Source organism: Echeneis naucrates, chromosome 24, assembly GCF_900963305.1.
Source record: "Echeneis naucrates chromosome 24, fEcheNa1.1, whole genome shotgun sequence".
Lineage (NCBI taxonomy): Eukaryota > Metazoa > Chordata > Actinopteri > Carangiformes > Echeneidae > Echeneis > Echeneis naucrates.
In genome coordinates this window covers 18,451,932-18,473,679 of record NC_042534.1, presented here as the reverse complement: position 1 = coordinate 18,473,679, position 21,748 = coordinate 18,451,932, and the positions used below count along the sequence as shown (strand labels likewise).

Here is a 21,748-nt window from a genome sequence, read left to right as displayed (position 1 = left end):
AGATAGGGGGATCAAAAGGTGGGGGGGATGGGAATGAAAAGAGAAAATAATATAAAAATTTTTTTTCATACACTCAAAAAGACTTCAGATTTTTCAGAATAATCTCAGTCAATTAATAATCAAGATATGATCATCTGTACACATTTCTTGTACAGATGATCATATCTTGATTATTAGTCTTCTCAGAGTTCAGACTTCAAACTGGCTTTTAGTTTTGTGCACAATTTCTCTAAGTGATTCCTGGTCAAGGATTTTACGTACCCCTAAGATCACAAGTTCAAACTCTTCCAAAGGTCTCCTAAACAGAGACACTTCTTTTCCCCCAAAGACTCCCATAATCCCATGATTTTATCTTTAGGTTTTACCTGAAGCCCACACAAGTATCTCTTTCACCTGCACTTTTATGAAAAAAAAGTATATACTGTCTTCATCATTTTGCTGCTAATTCTAAAAAAATATTTGCCTGGTATCAAACTGGTTGGAAAACCTCAGGGGGCTCAATAGTAACAGTTTTGGTCCTGCATTGTACTCAGCCATCATCTGGTTTCAGAAAAAAAAAATTCAGGTAATTATACATTGGGTTTTAATATCACTGCAAAAATAAGACAGTTAATACATTATACCTGACTTTAATAAGCCAGATCTGTGAAAAATGTTCTCTGTCAAAATGAGGAACAGAGCAAATGTGGAGGAGAGACAAAGAAGTACTTCACCCTTTTCGTCAGGTTCCCACAGTGATTTTACATGTAGTGCCACTGTCCATCCATGCCCATATTCATGCCCATGCCACCTATGGGTGCTAGAACCAAAACAGCGTTAAACAGCTTCTACACAAAACAGCACTGCTGCTTCAATGAAACAAGTTAAAGCGTAAAAATCATTTTCAATCCAAAACCCTTGTAGAACATGGGAACATGTTATCCTTTGTTTTAGTCACAGTGATCCATACAACATATAGATAAAAATGTTACCTTGAACTAGGTCACCTGTTAGTTGTACATTTTACAGTTTGAATAGAACTACTGTCTGAGATCACTCCTCTTAAAAGAGTCGCACGTTGTTCATGATAGCGTATCCTACAAAATCTCACCCTAATATTGGTTACTGAAAGGCCTAGTGATTAGGACAAATAATGCTTATATGGAATCAGGAAAGTAAAGACTGTTGTGGTGCTTAATTAAAATACTGATATTCAATTCTGTTGTGTTCTGTTGTGTTTGACCACACTAGATCCTTTGAAGACTGACCACAGTGATCTGGAACTGATTCTGCACAGCTGTGGTCTTGGAAACAGTTCTACACAACAGCATGGCTATGAAGCCTAGAAAGGATGTGATAATAGTAATGTTGCAGAACATTTTACAGTACACACAAAAAACTGCTCACCTCCAGGTCGAAGACCCATGTGCTGCTGTCCATCAAGAACAAAGCCTCCCATTGGCTGGCCATCTGGACTGTAAGATGCACCTTGACTCACTGTGAGAGGAAAGACATAGTGAAGTCTCTCCCTACAATCCAGATATCATATTGTCAGGGATTTAATTCAGCTTTACCTGCTCTGTTGGACTGGTCGATCATTGGTTGGACGATTCTCCTCCTTGCATTAATAAACCTGCAAACAAATGATACATGTTAGTACAGAATACATGACGCAATTTAAATTCAATGGCTTTTTTTGGCTTTATACAGTACAGGCATAAAGTTTGGACACACTTTCCTGTTCATTTGAATGCGAAGGTGTGTCCAAACTTTTGGTCTGTACTGTATCTGTGTCTGTGAAGTAGCTGTGATTCCACTGACAAATTACATTCAGTAAAGAAGGCAATGAGAAGCAGCCAAAAACTTGGAAAAGGCTAGTCACTATCCCCATTGATCTGACTAATAATCCTTTCTTTCTGATATAATTTTGGTTAGGTTTTGGTTAGACCGTTAACCCAATATTCCCGAGAAGTGGGGCAGCTAACTGGTTTGCCATTTTTTGTCATTAATACTTGTAGCACATAGACAAAGCACTGAGCCTTAAGGTGTTGATATATGTAGTAGATGGAACAGTAACTCAAACCTGGGGTCATCATGGAAGAGGTGGGGCCTGTGCAATTAGATTAGATTTTAGGGCAACATAGTAGCCCCGGATAAGTGGGTGAAGATGGATGGATGGATGGAACATAGTAGCACAACATACTGATAATTCTTGAGGAGAATAGGAAAAACAAACTGATGCCATCTCATTTAATCCCAATCTGAACCCCGATTTACCAGTTGTTTACTTGAAGGATGGTGAGGCCGGTGTCCTGTGCTAACTGCTTCTTCTGCTCCTCTGAGGGATATGGGTGCTGTGAGCGAAAAAAGGACAAACATTAAGTGAATGAAACTAATACATTTCAAGACCTTTAATGGAAGGCTCTCAGGAGGATTCACATATCTCAGATGTGGATGGAGCAATGGAAGCTGGGTTAAAAAATGGACTTCCAATGACTATGAAACAAGACAATCCAGATAAAACTGTTTCTTGTTTCAAAATAAATTACATTCCCCCAACAAAAACCATCCTCAACTGTAAATGTTTTCTTTAGAATCTTTTTTATTAGATTTTTTTCATTGTGCGTGACTATTTACTTTGCAATCATTGCAGTGCTGCCAGGGTCGATGAGTTGAATTGTTGCACACAAGGCTTTCACTAAACTACTAAGTAAAGCAAGTTTTTTAAAATTATGATTATGATGGCTCATTATCTGAAATAGCCAGTTGTATCTAATTTATTTTTCACTGATTTTTATGTTAAATGTTTGATGATATAGGTGTGGTATGTATTTAATCATATTTGCTATTGCATTTATTCATTTGAATCTAATTTGTTTTTCAATTGAACTGAATTTCAAGGTCAAAAAGTAATTTTTGTTAAGTTTAATAAAAGCTTGTTCCAGTGTTAGTGAGTAATAATTTTGATCTCATTATTTAAAATGATCAGGATTATTATTTTAGCCATAATCAAGCCCTAAGATAAAAGGCTGACAGCACGTGGCATTGTGTGATACTATTTGACAAGATTTGCAAACAATTGGCTGGGATATAGAGAGGCAAAATGGCTTTGTTTGGGGTCCCAATCAAGCCTTGGCCAACCATCACACCTCACTGTTTTCGCTTGACCTTTGTGCTTTGTGGCCCCAATCACTCTGGGTGACTGTATTTGCGATAGTGGGAAGAAGCAGCAGATGGCAGACATAGGTGACCTGTGCACTGAGAGCAGAGTCATGGGCAAGTCCCCATTCTGCTCCTGTCAAAGTTGCAGCTATGGTCTATGGTCCTCTATGGTCGTCAATGAGGGATGAGCTTCCAACACTCCATCACACAAAATACACACACAAGCACAAGCCTTAACACACACATGCCTGGCACACGCAGACAATGGGGCCACAACTAAACAGCACAACATACATATCAACATATTTCCTAATTTTCTGATGATAGCGTTGGAGAGTTTCCCTGACATGTTGCTTCAGTATCTTCAACATTCAACTGGACTGTGATCAAGAGAATGGGGAGTTCTAAGGTTTTGGTTCAGACATGTAACTCTACTCTTGGTATCTACTACTTGGTCTTAGCTGGAATCAACTGTATCCACTTCGTGTTCTAGATGTGAAATCATTTGTTGTTGGTTCTCTCTCTCTCTCTCTGTCAGAGGGGAGTGTTAGGACAACTTGAAAACACACTGATAATGCAAAAGACAAAATACTAATCATCATTTTCACTGTTATTGTTTCTGTTTTCGATAAACACATTGAGCTTTCAAGGTTCAAGGTTAAAGGCAGTTGTTTTCTTCATTTGCATGTATGCACATGAAACAAAATTTTGATAATGTATTTGCACCATCTTTATTTTACATAAACAAAATGTATGACAATGTCACGGTGGGCAATGAGCTTGCAGGTAACATTCAAGCGAGAGAGGAAAGGTTATCTGCTACAGCTGTGCACAGTAAGCCATGGCTTCAGCAGCTAATGGAGACAAAGCTGTTCTTGCTTTCCCTGATCATCCATGACCATACCTGAACTCCATGTTTGAACTGAAGAATGATTCTTATCGTTTTAAATATTTTATTTGTTTAATTTGCATTTGACATGTTGAATTCCTTCCCAGCTGTGTCCAAACTACCTCTCTTAAACACGGCCCTGCCTGCCTCTGCTGCCTGTGAAAGGCTTTTTAGTGCAGCTGGATGCAGCTTCACTCCAAGACGGAGAAGAATTACTTCACAGAACTTTGAAAACCAGCTTCTGCTAAAGCTGAAGAACAGATTCTTCCAGTTTGAGCAGTAGACTATAAGGAGAAGTGGTTCAGAGGTAGGAGTGGAGGAGAGGTAGAGGGTATTTGAGGAGAGGGAGGAGTGGAGTGTAGAGAAAGAGGGGAGGAGGGAGAGAGAGAAAGGAATGGAGAGGGACGGAGTGGAGCGGAGGAGGGGAGAAATGCAGAGAAAAAAAAAAATCAAATTTTGGGCTGTTAGCCCAAATTAAACTTTCTGTATTTGGCCATTAGGTCAATTTACAGAGGTTTTGTCACTGAGCCAAGAAGTTTATAATAACTTGTTTAATTTAGCGGTTTGATTTTGAATAAGGGTGGTTTTATTTCAAGTACAAGATAATGACAGTGCTGGTCCTTCTCTCAGTTTAAATGAGTGTCTCCAGAATTACCTTATTTTTCAATAATTTTCTGTTCAAATCAGTTCATTCACAGCATTATTTTAGAGCCAGATTCTTTGAATATGCAGGATACTTAAATACTTGAATACTTTTGAAAGCAAGTATTCCTGTATTTTTACTCAAATTATGGTTTAATTATGGTTTAGTTATGGCTGAAAATTCAGCTGATTTCACTGAAGCAAGTATGACCCTGAATACACCTACAAAGACCTCATTTCAATAAGGACTCTTACTCAATATTTAACTGAGCTCAAATATGACATTGATCTTTTACGATGGGTAAATGCAGGAAACCATCAATTGGGCTAATGTGTCCATAATGAATAATATAATAGTCTTTCACAACTGTTTTTTTTAGTGCCAACAGACAGGGATATTTTAAGGGTCTTCAGAATCCTCAGTATTCATAGAATAAAAGACAAAAGCAGGAGACTATGGCTGGTAATGGACAGAACCCCCTACCCTGACAGTCTCACACAAAATGTCTGAAAAAACATAATCCTGCCCCTTTCAGACCCTCAGCAAACCATGAATGCTTGTTCGCTTGGGTTTTGCAATAGGGCTTTCAGAGGCCCCCTGCGCAGTTTTCATGGGCACATCCTGCCATGGCAAACACTTGTGCTTCACAAATTGAGTCTGAAAGGGAATGGAGAACAGAGAGGGGATAATTCAATTATCCTTTCTTATCTGGAAAATCTAAAGCTCTTCAGAAATCACTTCAGAAAAGAAGTGATTACTCCAGATACAAGACTTGTGTGGGCTTCTTACAAACTTAGCACTGAGGGGTTACATCACATCTAAGAGCGGCAGAAGTAGAAAGGCCGAAGAAGCAGTGGTATCTTTCAGACCGAGGATAAAAGCTAAAGTTCCTTCATTGGGATTTTCTCAACCCCTTTTGTAGCACTCTGAGGCAGTGCTGCTTACTCTGAATCAGTGGTGACTGATTTCTGGACAAACTCTGGACTGGTGTTGCAAGAGGACCCCAGACCTTAGGGGGTTTGTTTTGTCTCCAATAAATGTAAACTTAATTTCAAAATGCTTTTGGGAAAAATGGAGTGGCTGATGTAGGCCAATACTCATTTCTAGCATCATATATTATCAGTATTACAGCTGTACTGAGCAGGCTGGGTAGACGCCCTTACCGTGAGGTGCTGAAAGAGCCATGCTCTCATTATATTTGTGGCTACTTTTGGGAAGATGCCTCGTTTCTTCTGCCTCTTCTTGTCCTGGTCATCCTCATCACCTGTGCCCGGTGATGCCAGGCTGTTGTCAAGCCCGTCTCCTGAGATCAGAGTCAAGAACAGAATGAGAGCGCTTTACTCTGCTACCGCTGCCTTCATCCTCAAACAGGGTGATTACAATTACTCTGTGGCCTTGCAGCACAAGAATTGTCCTCTCACCTTTTGCATGACCACTGAATATTAAACAGGATGTAGTGTGTGGGAGTTCAATAAAGCCAATAGCTATTAATGCAATGTGAGCCATGCTTTTGACATGAAAGAATGAGTGTGGCAGATGTGCCCCTAGCATAGAACAATGAATGTTCAGGCTGCAGCCAAATTCAGTGCCATTTGCTGTATTTTATACGTATGTGACCTGTTTGAAATAAAGACTTCTTTTGAAGTGTAAGGAGTAAAGAAACACAAAAAACAATGTACGGGGTATGAATGAATAACAAGCCCAACAAAAATTTTGCAGGGGGAAGTTGGACATCAGGCGTTGTCTTGGGGTATTGAGAAAAAATGAGTAGGGTATGGGTAGGTGGTTAAGTATGACAGGAAGCCATCACTGTTCTGCTCATATGTGACCACCCCCCACCCACCCACTCACACCCAAATACACACACACCAAGCCCAACATGTCTGTGTTGGAGTGTCTCCAGTGTAGCCTGTTGTGGGCAGAGCAGCAACACTATTTGATTTCAGCTGTGGATCAAGACAGGAGTCTTCCTCTAAACCGAGATTTCCACCTCTTCCTATCCCCATCTCACTGCACAAGGGGCTCTGCTACCCCTCTTCCCTCTGCCATTAACTGTGCATCAGCCAAGATGATTTACTTTTAACAGTGGTGGTTAGTTTTCTTGCCCTCAGGGCAGAGAAGCCTTGAAAGCCTGTCTGGAGGGCATGTGAATAATGTATCTGAGAGACTCCCCTCCTGAGGCAGGACAGAAACCATACTTTTCTTAATACTGGCCCAAGCATGTCTTTTTGTTTTTGGAGATACATCAATCAAATGAGTATATATGAGCCATAGTCATGCATACATTAAAAAGAATGTGTTCCAGGTTTGGAGGCTCTGGGATTTGCAGGAATTTTGGCTGATGGTGTCCTGAGTCACAGGAGATCACACTGCTTGTCCTCCACTCTTAACTTTGTTTTGTGTTCTTCCTCTCCTACAACTTGTTACTTATCTCTGGTTCTCTGGAGGAGTGGGGGAGGAAGAGTTTTAGGAAGGACCTTGCTCTTCTTCATCACATTGTTGTAAATTATCTCAACTGAATTGAAAAGACATACAGCTATACTGTCTTTGGTTAGAGTTAACCTGGTTCCATGATAACTGACAAATTCAGCTTCAAACAGATGTCAGCCTCAGACATAAATAACTTAGTAAGTGAATAAAACAAACAGAATATTAAAACATGTTTGCTTGACAGTTATATAGTTGACTGTGAGGCTATTAGTTTTTAGGTGATGAAAAGAGAACATATTTAATTACTGATGTAGACTTTATGTGCAGTATTCCTAAGTTCTGCTATTTATATAGTACAGGCCAAAAGTTTGGACACACTTTCCTATTCATTTTGAATGAGATGTCCAAACTTTTGGCCTGTACTGTACAACTGCATATGCTGTATAGCTATTTTACAGACACATTTACTTGTATGTGTTTGTACATTCTTAAGTATTCTCTTAATTTCTGATATATATTTATAATGTTTTATATATTTTTAGATTTTACAAAATTAATAATACATTTTATGAAAGAAAAGAAGCAAAAAATCAAGACCGAAGAATGCCAGCCAGAAGATTAAAAATAAAAAAATCCTCGTCCTAATTATATCTAGACCCCCCCCCCATCCCTTAGGGCAGATATGCTGTTCACTAATTGTTTCTGACTGCTCCATCTAACCACTGTGTGACAGTACAGTCTCAAAGTACTTAAATTCTCCTCTCTCTAATCACCTCCCCTCCCTGTTCCACACTGCCTGCCAGAGTCTGCAAGCAGGACACTGGAGGGGGTAAGTGCCTGTTTTTTTGTGGTATTTGGGGTGGACCAAGGTTTAGGAAAAAAGAAAAAGAAAGAGCATCCTGACACATGAAGAGTGTCTTGCATACTCTGCTTTGTTTCAACACAGACTCCTGTTTATACTATTCAGACTGATCCAACTGTCTGATCACAACACAATAACATTTACTACCATTTACACTGTTCAGAAGGATTCTACCGGTTGATCTTAAAACATTGACTCGTTTATATTGTTCAGACTGATCCAACCATCTGATTTCTGAAGACTGCTGGTGTCATATTCATATTGATGTTACTGCACTGTCCAATTTCAAAGGCTGTAAACAACAAACATCCTTATTTTCCTGGAAGGCAAAAGCTCCTACAAGTGGATCATTCATGGTCTTATCTATCCCAAGATGAAGTGTGCTGGTAATGAAAATCATATGTCAACAAACTCCAGTGACAAAGAGTCTGGGGATAAACATTTTCTTTTCAGCATGCCTTTCAGTTCAACAGCTAACTGTACAACTATTAGAAACAAAGGCCTTATAATGTCAAGTTTTTGTGAAAAAATGTGAAGTGTTTGCTTGGCACTAAGAGTTGGTTTTGGGAACAGCTGGTTACACAAAGAGAAAATCCTCCATAGACCAGACATGAGAAGGAGCCACATCTTATACACAAGGTCCTCTCAAGGATCAGGCTCCTGAATGAACAGCTTGTGAATGTACAGAATCCTCCATTTATTGTTTTATGTGTGATATCTTACATTTGATGGAATGTTTAGAGCAAAGTCTTGGTATTTACAGTTTAAGCTTAACAGCTTAAATGCAATTGTATTCACTTAAAGGTTCTTGCTGAAACTTTCATGACATTCATCAGATTTCTTTGTCTTTTTGTTTTTTTTAATGTTACTTGTCAGATATTCTTTGTTTGTTTTTAGATGCATCTTCCTCTGTCTACAGTTAAGCTATTACCCCGGCTCAAATGGCCACAAGACAAAGTGTGGGATGTCTAGCAGAACTGATTGCTGCACTAGCAGCTGCATCAGTGATGCAAAGCCTGCATGGCCCATCTAATGAGCTCAGTGGGGTCTGATCCATCATCAATGACACCTCCAACTCCTCCCATTATCACACATAATGCAAGGCTCTAAATGGACCAGGAAGGTTTTCACACACCCTCTGTGTGACCATGTGAGCCTGATGATAAGAAGCTGTTTAAAGCAGTGTAGTTTACATCCTGACAGAAGCAGTTTGAAGAACTGTTACACCAGAGTCCACAAATCCATAGATAACAGACCAGATGGAGACTGTTTTAATGTTGGGTGATTGATCATACTATTCATGAAGGGTGTTGACTTTTTATTTGAGATAATAGCACAGTGCAAGGAAGATTGATTGGAATAAAGGCCTGCGCTGTTTTTCTATAGCAGATGGAATTTAACTATATATATGGAAATCGATAGCAAGGCTGCTCTGCAAAGACACTGTCACTATAGAGCTCAGTCCATTTCACAGTTACAACTCTGCGGTCATCTATGGGAACATCATTTCTGAATGCAGAGGATTTGCAGAAAGAATGTCCTGCAAATCCTCTACAGCCAACTTCTATGGGCTCGTAGACTGTTCTAGCAGTACTATAGTACTACTACTAGTACCCAGTACTAGTTCCAGGTACTTGGCATGCTTCTTCTCATTGACTTCCTCATTGCGCTCTTCCCAAGGCACTGTCAATTCCAGTATGGTCAGGTGTTTTTGGGCCTCTGAGATGATGATCATGTCTGGACAGGGTGAAGTTGTTGCAATGTACTGTGGGAATGTCAGTTGTTTGCCCATGTCAGCCAGCAGCTGCCAATCAGAGGCTGTGTGGAGGAGGCCTGTTTTACTCCAGCTTTGATGACTGTGACTGCTTTCTTTGGTTTGTGGTGGTGTTTGCCGATGTTAATGGCTGACGCTAAACTCACAGCAACTGCCTTAAGCACCTGGGGCCTCATTTATAAAACTGCACGTAGGATTGTTACTAAAAGTGTACGTACACCAGAAAATATTCAGATTTATAAAATGCTGCGTACGTACACCTGAAGCAAACTTTCCTTTATAACTTAGACTTGACTACAAGTGTGCTCACCTGTATTGGCTTCATGTCATGCCCTGTACACGCCCATTTTTAACCATAAATGGTCAGTGCAAAGCACCTCATGAATGCAGCCTGCATAGAAAATAAGACTCAGATACAAGTGCTATGTTTTGTTGGAAATGATGGCAGATGCAGGATGAAAAGGTAAAAAAAAAAAATTTCTGAGGCAGAGGTGGAGACACTTGGTGAGGTGGAGGCCTGAAAAACCATCCTGTTTGGAGGTCACAGCACAGGAATTACAAACCAAAGGAAGCAAAGTGAGAAGCAACGGGTCGGGTGTTATGAAGGGAGGCAATACAAGCAATCAACAACCTGATGGAGCTGAGACAAATGAGAAATGAAATGTAATGGTTGAAATTGCAGAAATAAAAGGCAATGTGCAAAAATGAACCTTTAGTTGTCTTTATAAATGCTGCATAACATCTTGACAGAGTCAGAGAGGGATACTAATTCCTCTGTGCCACATTGTGTAACACGCCACATGCTCTTATAATGCGGCACACTTTGGCAGGATGGCAAAAAAGCCTGCCCCATGGACCTCATTGAAGACAGTTTCCTCTGTGCTTTTAAAAATGGGGTGAAGCCCTGCGTCTGCACTGGTGTACTGGTTCTGGCGCATTGCCCTCTCTAATGCTGGACCCAGTTCAGCACATAGACCCAAAAGCAGCTCTAAGGAATCTAAGACATAAGACAGTCATCATCATGGGCCAATAAGTCGTTATGGTCCCTTCTCCCTCTTAATTCTGCCATCGGCATAGTCCTCCAGCAGTGCCATGGTACAGCATTACGCACAGGCCTCACCACTGTATTTATAGGTTCACAATAATCAGACTAATCAGTTCATGCAAACCCCTACTACCAGAAATATTCTTTAGACTTCTTTAGACAGTGTGGTTTGTTATCAAAAGCATCAAGTAGAGCTGAAGAACTGAGAACAGGAAAGTATAACAATTGTTAATGGCTTTGTTTTTTGATGACGGTGGTGATTAAATATATACAGGGGATCTTGATTTAGAATTTTCTGTTAAATTCTAAGGAGATGTTACTCAGTTTTTACAATTACTCAGTTCAATGCAAAATAACGCCACTGAATTAAAACATTCTGATGAAATGGCTCTAATGCATGATATGGGTTGAAATTAAATATGTGAAGGGGAGCAATAAAAACATAATCATTCTTCCCACTCTTCATTTCTTCAATCTGACTTCAGTTTACCACCGCACCTTCTGTGTCACCAATTGCCCTTTTCCTCCAAAACTGTGCGTACGCATGGGTCAGAGTTTGCTTAGGGATGCGCACATTTTCCCGTTAATTCTGTTTTTTATAGATCACAACATTTGCGTGGAAGTGATGTACGCAAGTGCGTGCACAATGTTTATAAATGAGGCCCCTGGTCATGTGACCAGCGAAAGTGGCCATCTGCTAGAGTCGTTCGGCAGCTGCTGAGGAGATGTTTTAATGAGTCTCTTCAACAGGTATCCTGGTTTACTGGGCTTGGTAAGACTTCATAGGTTGCCTGCACCAGGAACCAGAAGCCTGAAATCTGCCTGCATGATGTTTGACCAGGTGATCCTGCACTGCAGTGTACTCTCCCACCGAGTCCACGCTCCCTGCTGCCAAATACCTACTGCCCTGCTCACTCGCTTTTCTTCCACACGTGCTCAGACTTCATGGAGAAGATTGTGTCTCTTGATGGCCTAGGTCCTTTGGTAGTAGTCCAGACCCACTCTGCTGATTTCCACCTTGCCCACCAGTGCCTTTTATCTCAGCCGTGACTCCACTCATCTCGTGCAAGCCACCAGTGAGTCCACTGAACAGTAGCTGCAAGGTGTTGCTTGTCCCATACAATGCTGGTGAGACTCCGTGGAAACCCAGCCACTTTCAGAGAAATCTACTAACTTTCCTTTCAAGGGACTCAACTGTTGTTATTGGGATTGTGCAAACCCGCAGGGACCAAAAGACTCTGGGCAGGATGGAGTGCTGGTAGATCCAGTCTTTAAATCTACCAGGTAGACCAGACCTCTCAAATTTGGTGAGCCACATGTCAAGCTCTTGCATGGACTTCTAGATGGCACTGATGTCTTTCAATCTTGCATCAAAGATCTTCCCCAAGATCTTAACCAGCTGCTCTGTAATGAATGGAATGACTGTTTCTGAGATTAAGAATCAGAATTTGTCAGACACTCTTCCCTTCTTCAATAACATGGACCTTGAGTTGGAGGGATTAAAACTCATCCTGGCCAGGATTATGAGTTTCTCAAGACCTTGTAAGACCCACCTGCACCTTGGGACTGACGTAACAATAATGAGGCAGTCCATGTAGGCTTTTATTGGTGGCTGTCTTACACCTGACTTGGTTGAGGGCCCTTTGCATTCCAACTGAGCTGAGGTGGAATGCAAAGAGAATGGCTGAGAATGGCTGCTCATCGTAAGCAAAAGGCTGAGACAAGATGTTTTCATGTTTCTTGGCTACAACTGAACTTTCAAACTGTACCCAGTGACAATAAAACATTGTCAAGACTGTGTTCCCTTGTGCTGTGTATGGCTACCAACTTATTGTAATTACTGGTCGCACAACCAGAAGCCAAGCAATAGGCTGGTTCAGTAAGCCAAATGCAGTTATATTACTGAACAAGTGTAAATGAGCAGTATGTAGTGGGCATAACTATGGCTAACTATGCAGGCTGTAGCACTATTTGTTATTTTTTTCTGTTGGTTATTATATACTGTACATTTGTCATTTTTACAATTTTAATTGGCATACTTCTTCTGGAAGTCTACAGTGCTGCTAAGCCTCATTTTGTAGCACTGTGTAACCACATGTATGGCAACATCAATAAAGAATCTTGAACCTTGATTCTTACTCATAAAGCAGACAGCTAAGTGTCTCTGTTTCTACCAAGAAGCTGCTTTAATGACAGAAATATATAAATAAAGACCTACAGCTTGCCAGATGCTGCACAGATGTTAATCCAGGCCCTAAGGAATGGCTCACAAGGAGTATGTGATGCCATTGGTAAATCAGCATCTCGACTGTGCCTCTCCAGGCTCTATATGTAGCAAAAAATGCAACGCATCCTCTTCTTCACATTCCACTTCCACATTTAATTAAGTGTGCCCTAAGAATAAGCGTCTCTTTAAACAATCTTACTGTCCAATGTAACAGAAAAGTTATCTCCTATAGATCTCCAATAACAAAAAAAAAAAAAAAACAACAACAAACAAGCCCCTCAGGTCACAGAGATTAGCATTAACACTGTACTGCAGTGTGGTTAGGTTTAACTAGCTCATTCACTCATTGAAGCTCCAAGAGACACTGGGTGGATTAGCATTAGACTACCACTTCATAACATTTGAAAAAGAATATATTAGGTCCAGGCAGCACAGTGGCATAGTGGCCGTTGCCTCACAACAAGTAGGTTGCGGGTTTGGTTCCTTGGGGTCTTGCTGTGTTTGCATGTTCTCCCTGTGCTTGCGTGGGTTTCCTCCGGGTACTCCAGTTTCCTCCCATCCAAGCACTTGCATGTTGAAGTTAACTGGTGGTTCTAAATTGCCCGTAGGCATGAGTGTGAGTTGTAGTTTGTCTTGGTCTCTTTATGTTGGTCCTGCGACAGACTGGTGATGTGGTACCCCTTAGACTGGTGCTGTCTAAGGGGTATGCCATCCTCACCCAATGTGAGCTGGGATTGGCCCCAGTACCCCCAACAACCAGAAAATGGATAAGTGGTAGAAGATGAATGAATGAATATTTAGTCCATTAATTTGTTCACTGGCTGTTTTCACATTAACTTAGTCTGAATGGTCAAAAGGAAATTAAGTGTTTATTGCTCTCACTCTCACACCACTGACCATCACATGCAGCCTCATTATAAATGTAATGTTGTATGAACTGAAACATTATTACATCTGTATGGAGGCCATCCAGCTCAACTGTGCTCCCAATCCTTTCACTTTTGCGCTTCCATGGACTCAGGGAGAAGCAGCAGGTAGCACGTAGCCTATCCCATTGAAGCAACTACTATGACTGCTACTACAACTACTACTCTGATCCTTCTTCCCTCTCCCTTTGTCCCCCATAGATAAAGTGTTCTGTCTTTACATCCTTACTGGGGGCACTCTGCACCCCTGTGCTAATTGCATACTCCTGCAGGTCAAAGGGGTAGGAACCATAGGTCACCCCAACTGTCATTAAAAAAAACATATTTTCTAATATTTTCAAACTGTGGACTCTCTTACTTCTGGGTACTGAATAGGTAAATACAAATTTATCAAGGGTACCCTGGCTCTCTTAGTCTAAAAGCCCAAATGATTTTTAAAGACAGATGTTGAATACTGTGTCTGATTGTCTCCTTATGTCTTGTCTAGCAAATCATCCTTCAATTGTTTTAATCAGTTCTCTGCTTATTCAAACCTGATGGGAAGACGGTGGTAAGTTAATTTAAAGTCCATTCTATTTTTACTGTGCATAAAGGGGAGAAAAACAAGAACCAGTCATAAAATCCTCAGAGCTTCCAATTAGCACATGAGAAAGTACATTAAGAGGAGGGAGGCAGCAGAGAACTGGAGTGAAGATCTCACCACCGCCTTCACGCTGAAACCTCTTTCCATGTTTGCATGATATGGGACCCTGTGTGTGTGTGGTTGTCTGGGGGCCTGTATATATAAAAACATATCTCAGAGTGTAAATGTAATTTCTCTGTGTGTGCAGTGACCTCAGGGTGTGTACAATGACAATAAAGATTCTTCTTAATTTGGAATCTGTCCTCTTTTAGTTGTTCTATTGCTATCAACATTTAAAATAATCAGAAGTTGAGGCTCCTCAAAGGCAACTATAGTTTGCAGTCCTACTACAATCCAAGTTGGGGTTGGGACAACATATGATTTTATTCCCATCGTGATAGATAATTATAAAAAAAAAAAACACAAAAAATTGTTTTAAGTGAATTTCCATCATCTGGATAATAGCTAACATAACTGTTGATAATCATGAAATCTGAAAACGATAACATGAGCCAGGTAACATTAGCTATGTTGCTAAACAGCAAATAGCTCTTTTGGTATTCAGGTTTTCCTCTAGAGTTAACCTTAACATAAATGTGGCTATCGTACATAAGAAACTGTTCGAATCCATAAAAATTTGTTTTGGGGGCAGAAAATCCTACTTCCCATTTGATGTAGTCTATTGTGTGATGAAGTCAAATGTGCAAGTGCTTGCCATACAATTAATGCGTGTTCTTGTATTTATCAACCACAGTAGCAAAAACAAATGTAGGTTCACTCATTAGCAGGTTTTATACATGTAGAAATGGTCATTTTAACTTATTTCCCTTTACTTTTACAGTGGAACCTCTTGATTCCTCATAATTTGCAAGTTATGTTATTACCCAAACATTGTTTATCACAAAACAAACATGTCCTATGTGTGCTGCAATGAAATAATCTTTTTCTTACCTTTATGTAATGTTAAGGCAGCTGATGCAGTGGTGAACCATTGCTCAATTGAACCAGTGATCCCCTTAGCTCTCAGCAGCAATGATTTTATGGACTTTTTTCACAGATAAATTATAACAATTAGAGAAAGAATTAATCAGCTCTTACCTACATTAGACAATAATCTTCTACTGAATACAGCAACTCCTGAATCAACTGTAACGCCTATTGTACATCTGGAATCATTCTCACCTCCGACTCTCTCAGCTAGCTTCTATAGTCTCATCATTTAAACCATTAACCTTTCTATTAGACCCAGTACCAACTATCCTCTTTAAAGAGATTTTTTACTTAATTGAGCCGTTAATTCTAGAGCTCATTAATTTGGATTATGTACCTCAGACTCCCAAAACTGCAGTCATCAAACCCCATCTTAAAAAGCCAAATCTTGATCAAGACATTTTGCCCAATTATAGACCCATATCGAACTTTCCATTCATTTCTAAAATCACTGAAAAATCAGTAGTAAACCAATTATATGACCATCTGCATAGGAACGGTTTGCTTGAAGAGTTTCAGTCAGGATTTAGATCCCATCACAGCACAGAAACAGCACTGGTTAAAGTCTCCAAGGATATTCTAATGGCTTCAGACAAAGGATCAGCCTCCGTAGTTCTCCTTTTAGATCTTAGTGTTGCATTCAATACCATAGATCATAATATTTTACTACAGAGACTGGAACATGAAATTGGGATTAAAGGAACTGCACTAAGGTGGTTGAAATCCTATTTTAATAGAGAAACATAAGTTTGTTCATGTTAACAATAGCTCATCCTCATGCACTATAGCCAAATATGTACAGGGTTCAGTACTTGGACCAATCCTCTTTACCTCGTACCTGCTTCCTTTAGGCAACATTATCAGGAAACACAGCATGAATTTTCACTGTGATGTAGACGACACTCAGCTGTATTTATCAATGTAGTCAAATTAAGTAACTCGGATAGCCCCCCCCCCCCACACCTTCCAGTTGCATGCACCGACATACCAATAACCATGTTCCCCCAAAGTAAATTAGTCTCTCTCTCTCTCTGTCTCTCCCTCCTCCCCTCGCCCTCCAACCGGTCGAGGCAGATGGTTGCCCCCCCCGGTTCTGCCCGAGGTTTCTGCCTCTGCATTCAATACCATAGATCATAATATTGTAATAATATAATATAGTTTTTCCTTGCCACTGTTGCCAAGTGCTTGCTCATGGATGGATCTGTTGGGTCTTTTTAAATCATTTTATAAAGAGTTTTGTCTAGACCTGCTCTAAATGTAAAGTCCCTTGATGCACTATATAAATAAATCTGATTTGATTAAATTGGTTCTATTGTGTTTTAGAGACGAGTTTAAAGCATATTTTTACGATTATTTCAAGGATAATGAAAATCACAATTAATTTTTTCTAGCATAATCATTCATTCATCCATCTTCTACCACTTATCCATTTCCAGGTCATAATCATTACATTAAATATTAATATGGTCCTATCGCTGATTCCAAAATCAATAAATATTACTGAAACTGATGGAAAAACATTAGTAATTGTGTTTGTTAACCAAGGTAATTAAAGTGATGAGATAAGTTGGAGTTGAAGGTTCTTACCGAGTTCACTGGTGTTATCCCCACTCTGTGAGATGTGTCCCCCACTGGATGGGCCTGGGGTCCCAACAGAGGGTGTGGAGTGGGTGTCATCCATGTCTCTCCAGGACACTGGGTTCTGAGAGATCAGGGAGAGGTCCACACAACAGGAGACAGGAGATAAGAAAAGAGAGGAAGAGAGGATACCAGATGAGGAGGGTCCATAAAGTCCAGAAAGAGATCCATTATTTCCCAAGGAAATACAAAACATTACCATTTCATTTGACTCAGACAGGGAAATGCTATTGTATCTGCACGGAAATTCAGCAGCTCTGCAGCCTGAGAACCACCCTGTGTAGAAGCTGTATCTGAGACCAGTATACTGAGAAAAGTACCTATATTTATATCACTGGCCACCTTGGCCACTAAGACGGCTGTAAGTCCAAAACAAAACAGCAGATTTTCCTCTTCAGCCTCTCTGCGTCAGCTGTTTGCCGGATGGCAATCAGATAAAGAGCTCACAGATGACAACAAGAAGCACAGGGACAAAGGCGCAGCGTGAACAAGTCCCATCAGTGATGGGCCCTTTTCTTATCCAAGAACTCCTCAGGACAAACAGCTCCTCAAAGAGGCACCATGTGTACCCACATTTATCAAGCTAATGAGAGTCTTATTTCTACAGCCCATCTGTTCAGACCCAGGTAATAGAAGAGCAGAGTCCAAGTGTTGGATCTGCACCCAGGTGAGTACAAGTGAATCATTATCTGCATGACTCATTTTGAACACATTCCTCTACCAAAGTTCCAGCAGCAGAACAGCTTGCTGTGGACAAAAGAGTGACACAAAATTTTAGGTTATTACAGACAGCATTATCTTAAGAAACATTTTGCAAACATTAGAACTGAGAGAAGACCAACAACCATCAGTAAGGAATCACAAAGGCTGAGTAAGATTTGGTAGGATCGATGAGAGTTCAGGAAGATTCACATGGACTCTAACACTTTCAAACTACACAAACATTAAATTATTGACAAACATAGATGATAAATGAACCTTGTCAAGTTAAATAAATCAAAAAGGTTTTTCTCTGCTTTCAGAATTTTTCCAGACAAACTAGCTCAAAATGAAACAGCTGTTTCAGAACCATCTGACCAATGAACATGATTTCACATCACACATTGATTATGATAATTATTTTTCCATTGATTGTCATAGTGAATAATTTTGGGAATTGCTGAATGATGTGACTGACATATGTAGGTGCCTATCAAATCTCGCTGCTACACTAGGATTCTCTGACTGTACATCCAGTTTTTCTTTGTAATTAACAATTCTCTAAAATAGGAAGAGGTTGTGCAAACCACACAACAGAAGTTGGGTGGGGGTAGTTGATAAAGACTTGCCACTCCAGCTGTCCTGAGAAAAAGTCACACTGAAAGAGCTTGTGACAGCCTCATCATAATAATGTTCAAATACTCAGAAAATATGATTGGGAAAATATATCATCCTCAGCATCAATCAGCAATTTCCAATCAATAATCTGCAATAATCTAAACCCTCAACTATCCCTTATCAACAACTACTATCATATCAACAACAATACATATCAATAACAATAACTTGTCAGCAGCAGGCAGCATGGGGGGATAATGTGGAGTGCTAATGCTTCACAGCAAGAATATCGTAGGTTCAATCCATCCGCCCTGGGCCTTGCTGTGTGGAGTTTGCATGTTCTCCCCGTGCTTGCCAGGGTTTCCTCCTGGTACTCCAGTTTCATCCCACATCCCAAAGACATGCACGTCTAGGTTAATTGGTGACTCTAAATTGCCCGTGGTCTGACTGTGATTGGTAGTTTGGCTCTGTCTCCATGTGTTGGCCCTGCGATGGACTGGCAACCTGTCCAAGGTGCACACTGCCCTCGCCCAATGTCAGCTGAGATTGGCTCCAGCACACCCCATGACTCAGAAACCGATAAGCAGTGGAAGACTATTAACCATCAGCTATTACCTGTCAACTATTAGTAACTGCTATCAACTACCACCCTTTATCTATGAGCTGTCAACTATCAGCCTGAAACTGCAAACTATTATCAATCAATTAACCATCAACGATCAGCCATCACCCCATTTCTTGAATTAAGCTGCTTTCAAATGCTTGCAAATGATTGTTCCTCCTCATTTTATCACTATGTTTGTTTGTTTTTTTTGTTTTTTTTAATGGCAATACAGTTAAATTTGGTTTTGGTTCAGGGATTCTTTTGATACATTTTTATTATTTTATCTTCATTTGGTACAAATTTCAAAACCACTGGCCAGGTATTATCCTGTGTGTGACCTTCACAATTACTTGTGTGACGTTTGAATTCCGAGTGAAGAATGGGACTTACGTGATCGGTCAGGTTGGTGGAGGATCCAGAAAGATCGTCGAAGTCCGACTTGCAGATGTCCCGTTCCTCTATGACCAGATCAATAGGCATCTTTCCTTTGAGGCAGCTGATGTAGCGGTGACAGAAGTTATCGCACAGTTCATGAACCTATATATAAAATATAATGTTTGATTATTTGATTTTATTTGAACTCAGTAATAAATATACAAAAAATAATGTTAAAACCTCTGAGTTTAATTTAGCTCAATAATAAATATGATAAATAAAATGTTTAAATTTTTAAATAAATTCAGTTTAAAATAAATTAGCAAATATTGTTAAACCCTCTACCCTATGTTTAACTGAGTTCAGTAATAAATATATATAGATAATATTGTTAGGCTCTCGGAGTTAGTATATTTTCATATTCATATATAAACAGATTCACCTTCTCTAACTCCAGCAAATGGAATCGAAGGACCTGAATCGCTTGAATCATCTGAAACAGATAGTTTTAAATCAGCCGCAGTGAATCTAGAGTCTGGTAATGACCAAAAACATAAAAGGAAGAGGCTCACCAGGTTATCTAGCTCCGGATTAGACGAGAATAAAGGTTTCTCTGCGCGGATCTGCGGTGGGAGAAAGCAGGAGATCCCGATATATTCAATTTACTGCAATCCAGGTTATTCAACAAAGCTGTACTTGCACTCACCTGTTTGGCAAACACGGCTATGTCTTCGTTAAAGGAGTCGGAGGAGCATACGTCTCCTCCCGCCAACCCGGTCTCCCTGGGTGTACAGGTCGCCAGCTCACACTTCTCGAACACCAGAGCCAGCAGCGGGAATAACGGGTGGCTGCGGGACAAAACACGATCAGGTTAGACCGTCGGGCCTGGATAAGAACAGACCGAACCACTGCACCCACTTCTTGCTACTAACAGATCAATTTATTTGTACCAACAATTTATTGTTTTTGTTTATTTATTTGGTTATAAATTAAATACCACATATACGTGTGTATATAAGTGTGTCAGTACAGCTATTTATCAACCACAGCAGCTAAATGTTTGTGTATTTATGTATTTATCTTTACAAAGTAAGCATACATTTATTAATTCCTTTAGTCTGAATGGATCTATGTCCACTGAGCTGAGCTGCTGCTGCTTTCTGTACGGTAAACAGTTACTGAAATTGATTAAAAATGTTTTACCTGTGTTACAAATTCAAGAAATTGTTTAATTTTAAATTATTTCTTATAATTTAAAAGTAAAGCTAAATACAAATGAAAATGTTATCAATTATAGCAGTGGATTCATAAATATTATGACATTGTTATCGTTATTATTGTTGTTGTAATATGACCATCGTGGTGCTTATAGTTTATAATAACAAGCGTATAACCCTACCGATACAACAACATCAACAACTACTATAACTACTACTACTACTACTACTACTAATAATAATAATAATAATAATAATAATAATATAGTAATTATTAAATTCCCACCCGTAGATCTGATCCTTGTCTCTCTTCAGAGCGTCGTTCACAGCGCTCCCCATGCCGCTGGGCATGATATTGTGTGGGGCATAATGCTGCGTCGGGTGCTGAGGCGGCCCGTGGTTCAGGTGATGGACCTGAGGCAGGGGCCTGGGGGCGTGCGGGTCGCCGTACATGGAAGTGGGCACTCCTAATCCGTCCATCGCGCCTCCATACTGTGAAATCTCATCGTACTGAGATGAGAGACAGTACGTTAATATATGGACAGATGGCGGAAAAAGGAAGAAGAACCCTGGGACACTGTTGATCTCATAACAGTATCAATAATAGTCCTGCAGTGACCTGAACGCAGTCTTCTTCGTTTGTCTGCATCACATTTCTCTAACACACATTTACACAAAGTTCATGGATCTGTCTAAGGCAGGACAATAAAATAAGAAACAGTGAAATAAGGCTCACTCTTTGCGTCATCTCCGCCAAAGAAGTTTGATGCTGACGAGTTTGCGCAAACTCTTTACAATCCAAAATTGGCTACGAAACGGTCCTGGTCTGAATGAACTCCGCGCACAATGATTGCAACTGGAAAAGAGACAGCATCGGTCCTCCCGTTCCACACACCGGCAGTTCTACATCACAAACTCCTAGAGCACCACAACATACACTGAGACACACACATCTTCAGCAGGAAGCTTAGTTGTCATCACTTTAGAGGGTTTGGCTCTGATAGTCTGCGGTTGCTCCACTGATCTCACTGTGTTCTGGTGCGCCGAC

The 21,748-nt window shown here is 40.2% G+C and overlaps 1 protein-coding gene across 2 annotated transcripts; it reads right to left on the bottom strand.

Annotated features, from left to right (window-relative positions):
• Positions 1-740: 740 nt before the first annotated feature.
• Positions 741-21,216, bottom strand: meis2b (Meis homeobox 2b). Of its 2 annotated transcripts, none has more exons than XM_029496508.1 (11): positions 20,987-21,216; positions 20,190-20,331; positions 20,056-20,106; positions 19,926-19,976; positions 19,499-19,645; positions 17,137-17,251; positions 5,837-5,976; positions 2,257-2,333; positions 1,549-1,612; positions 1,387-1,504; positions 741-799 (listed from the first exon to the last, which is right to left on the bottom strand). In XM_029496508.1, the coding sequence occupies exons 1-11, from the start codon at positions 21,178-21,180 to the stop codon at positions 741-743; spliced, it is 1,158 nt and encodes a 385-aa protein (XP_029352368.1). In that variant the 5' UTR covers positions 21,181-21,216. The 2 variants fall into 2 exon arrangements, with proteins under 2 accessions (XP_029352368.1, XP_029352369.1); XM_029496509.1 differs by having other exon boundaries at positions 1,387-1,476; positions 1,554-1,612.
• Positions 21,217-21,748: the final 532 nt, after the last annotated feature.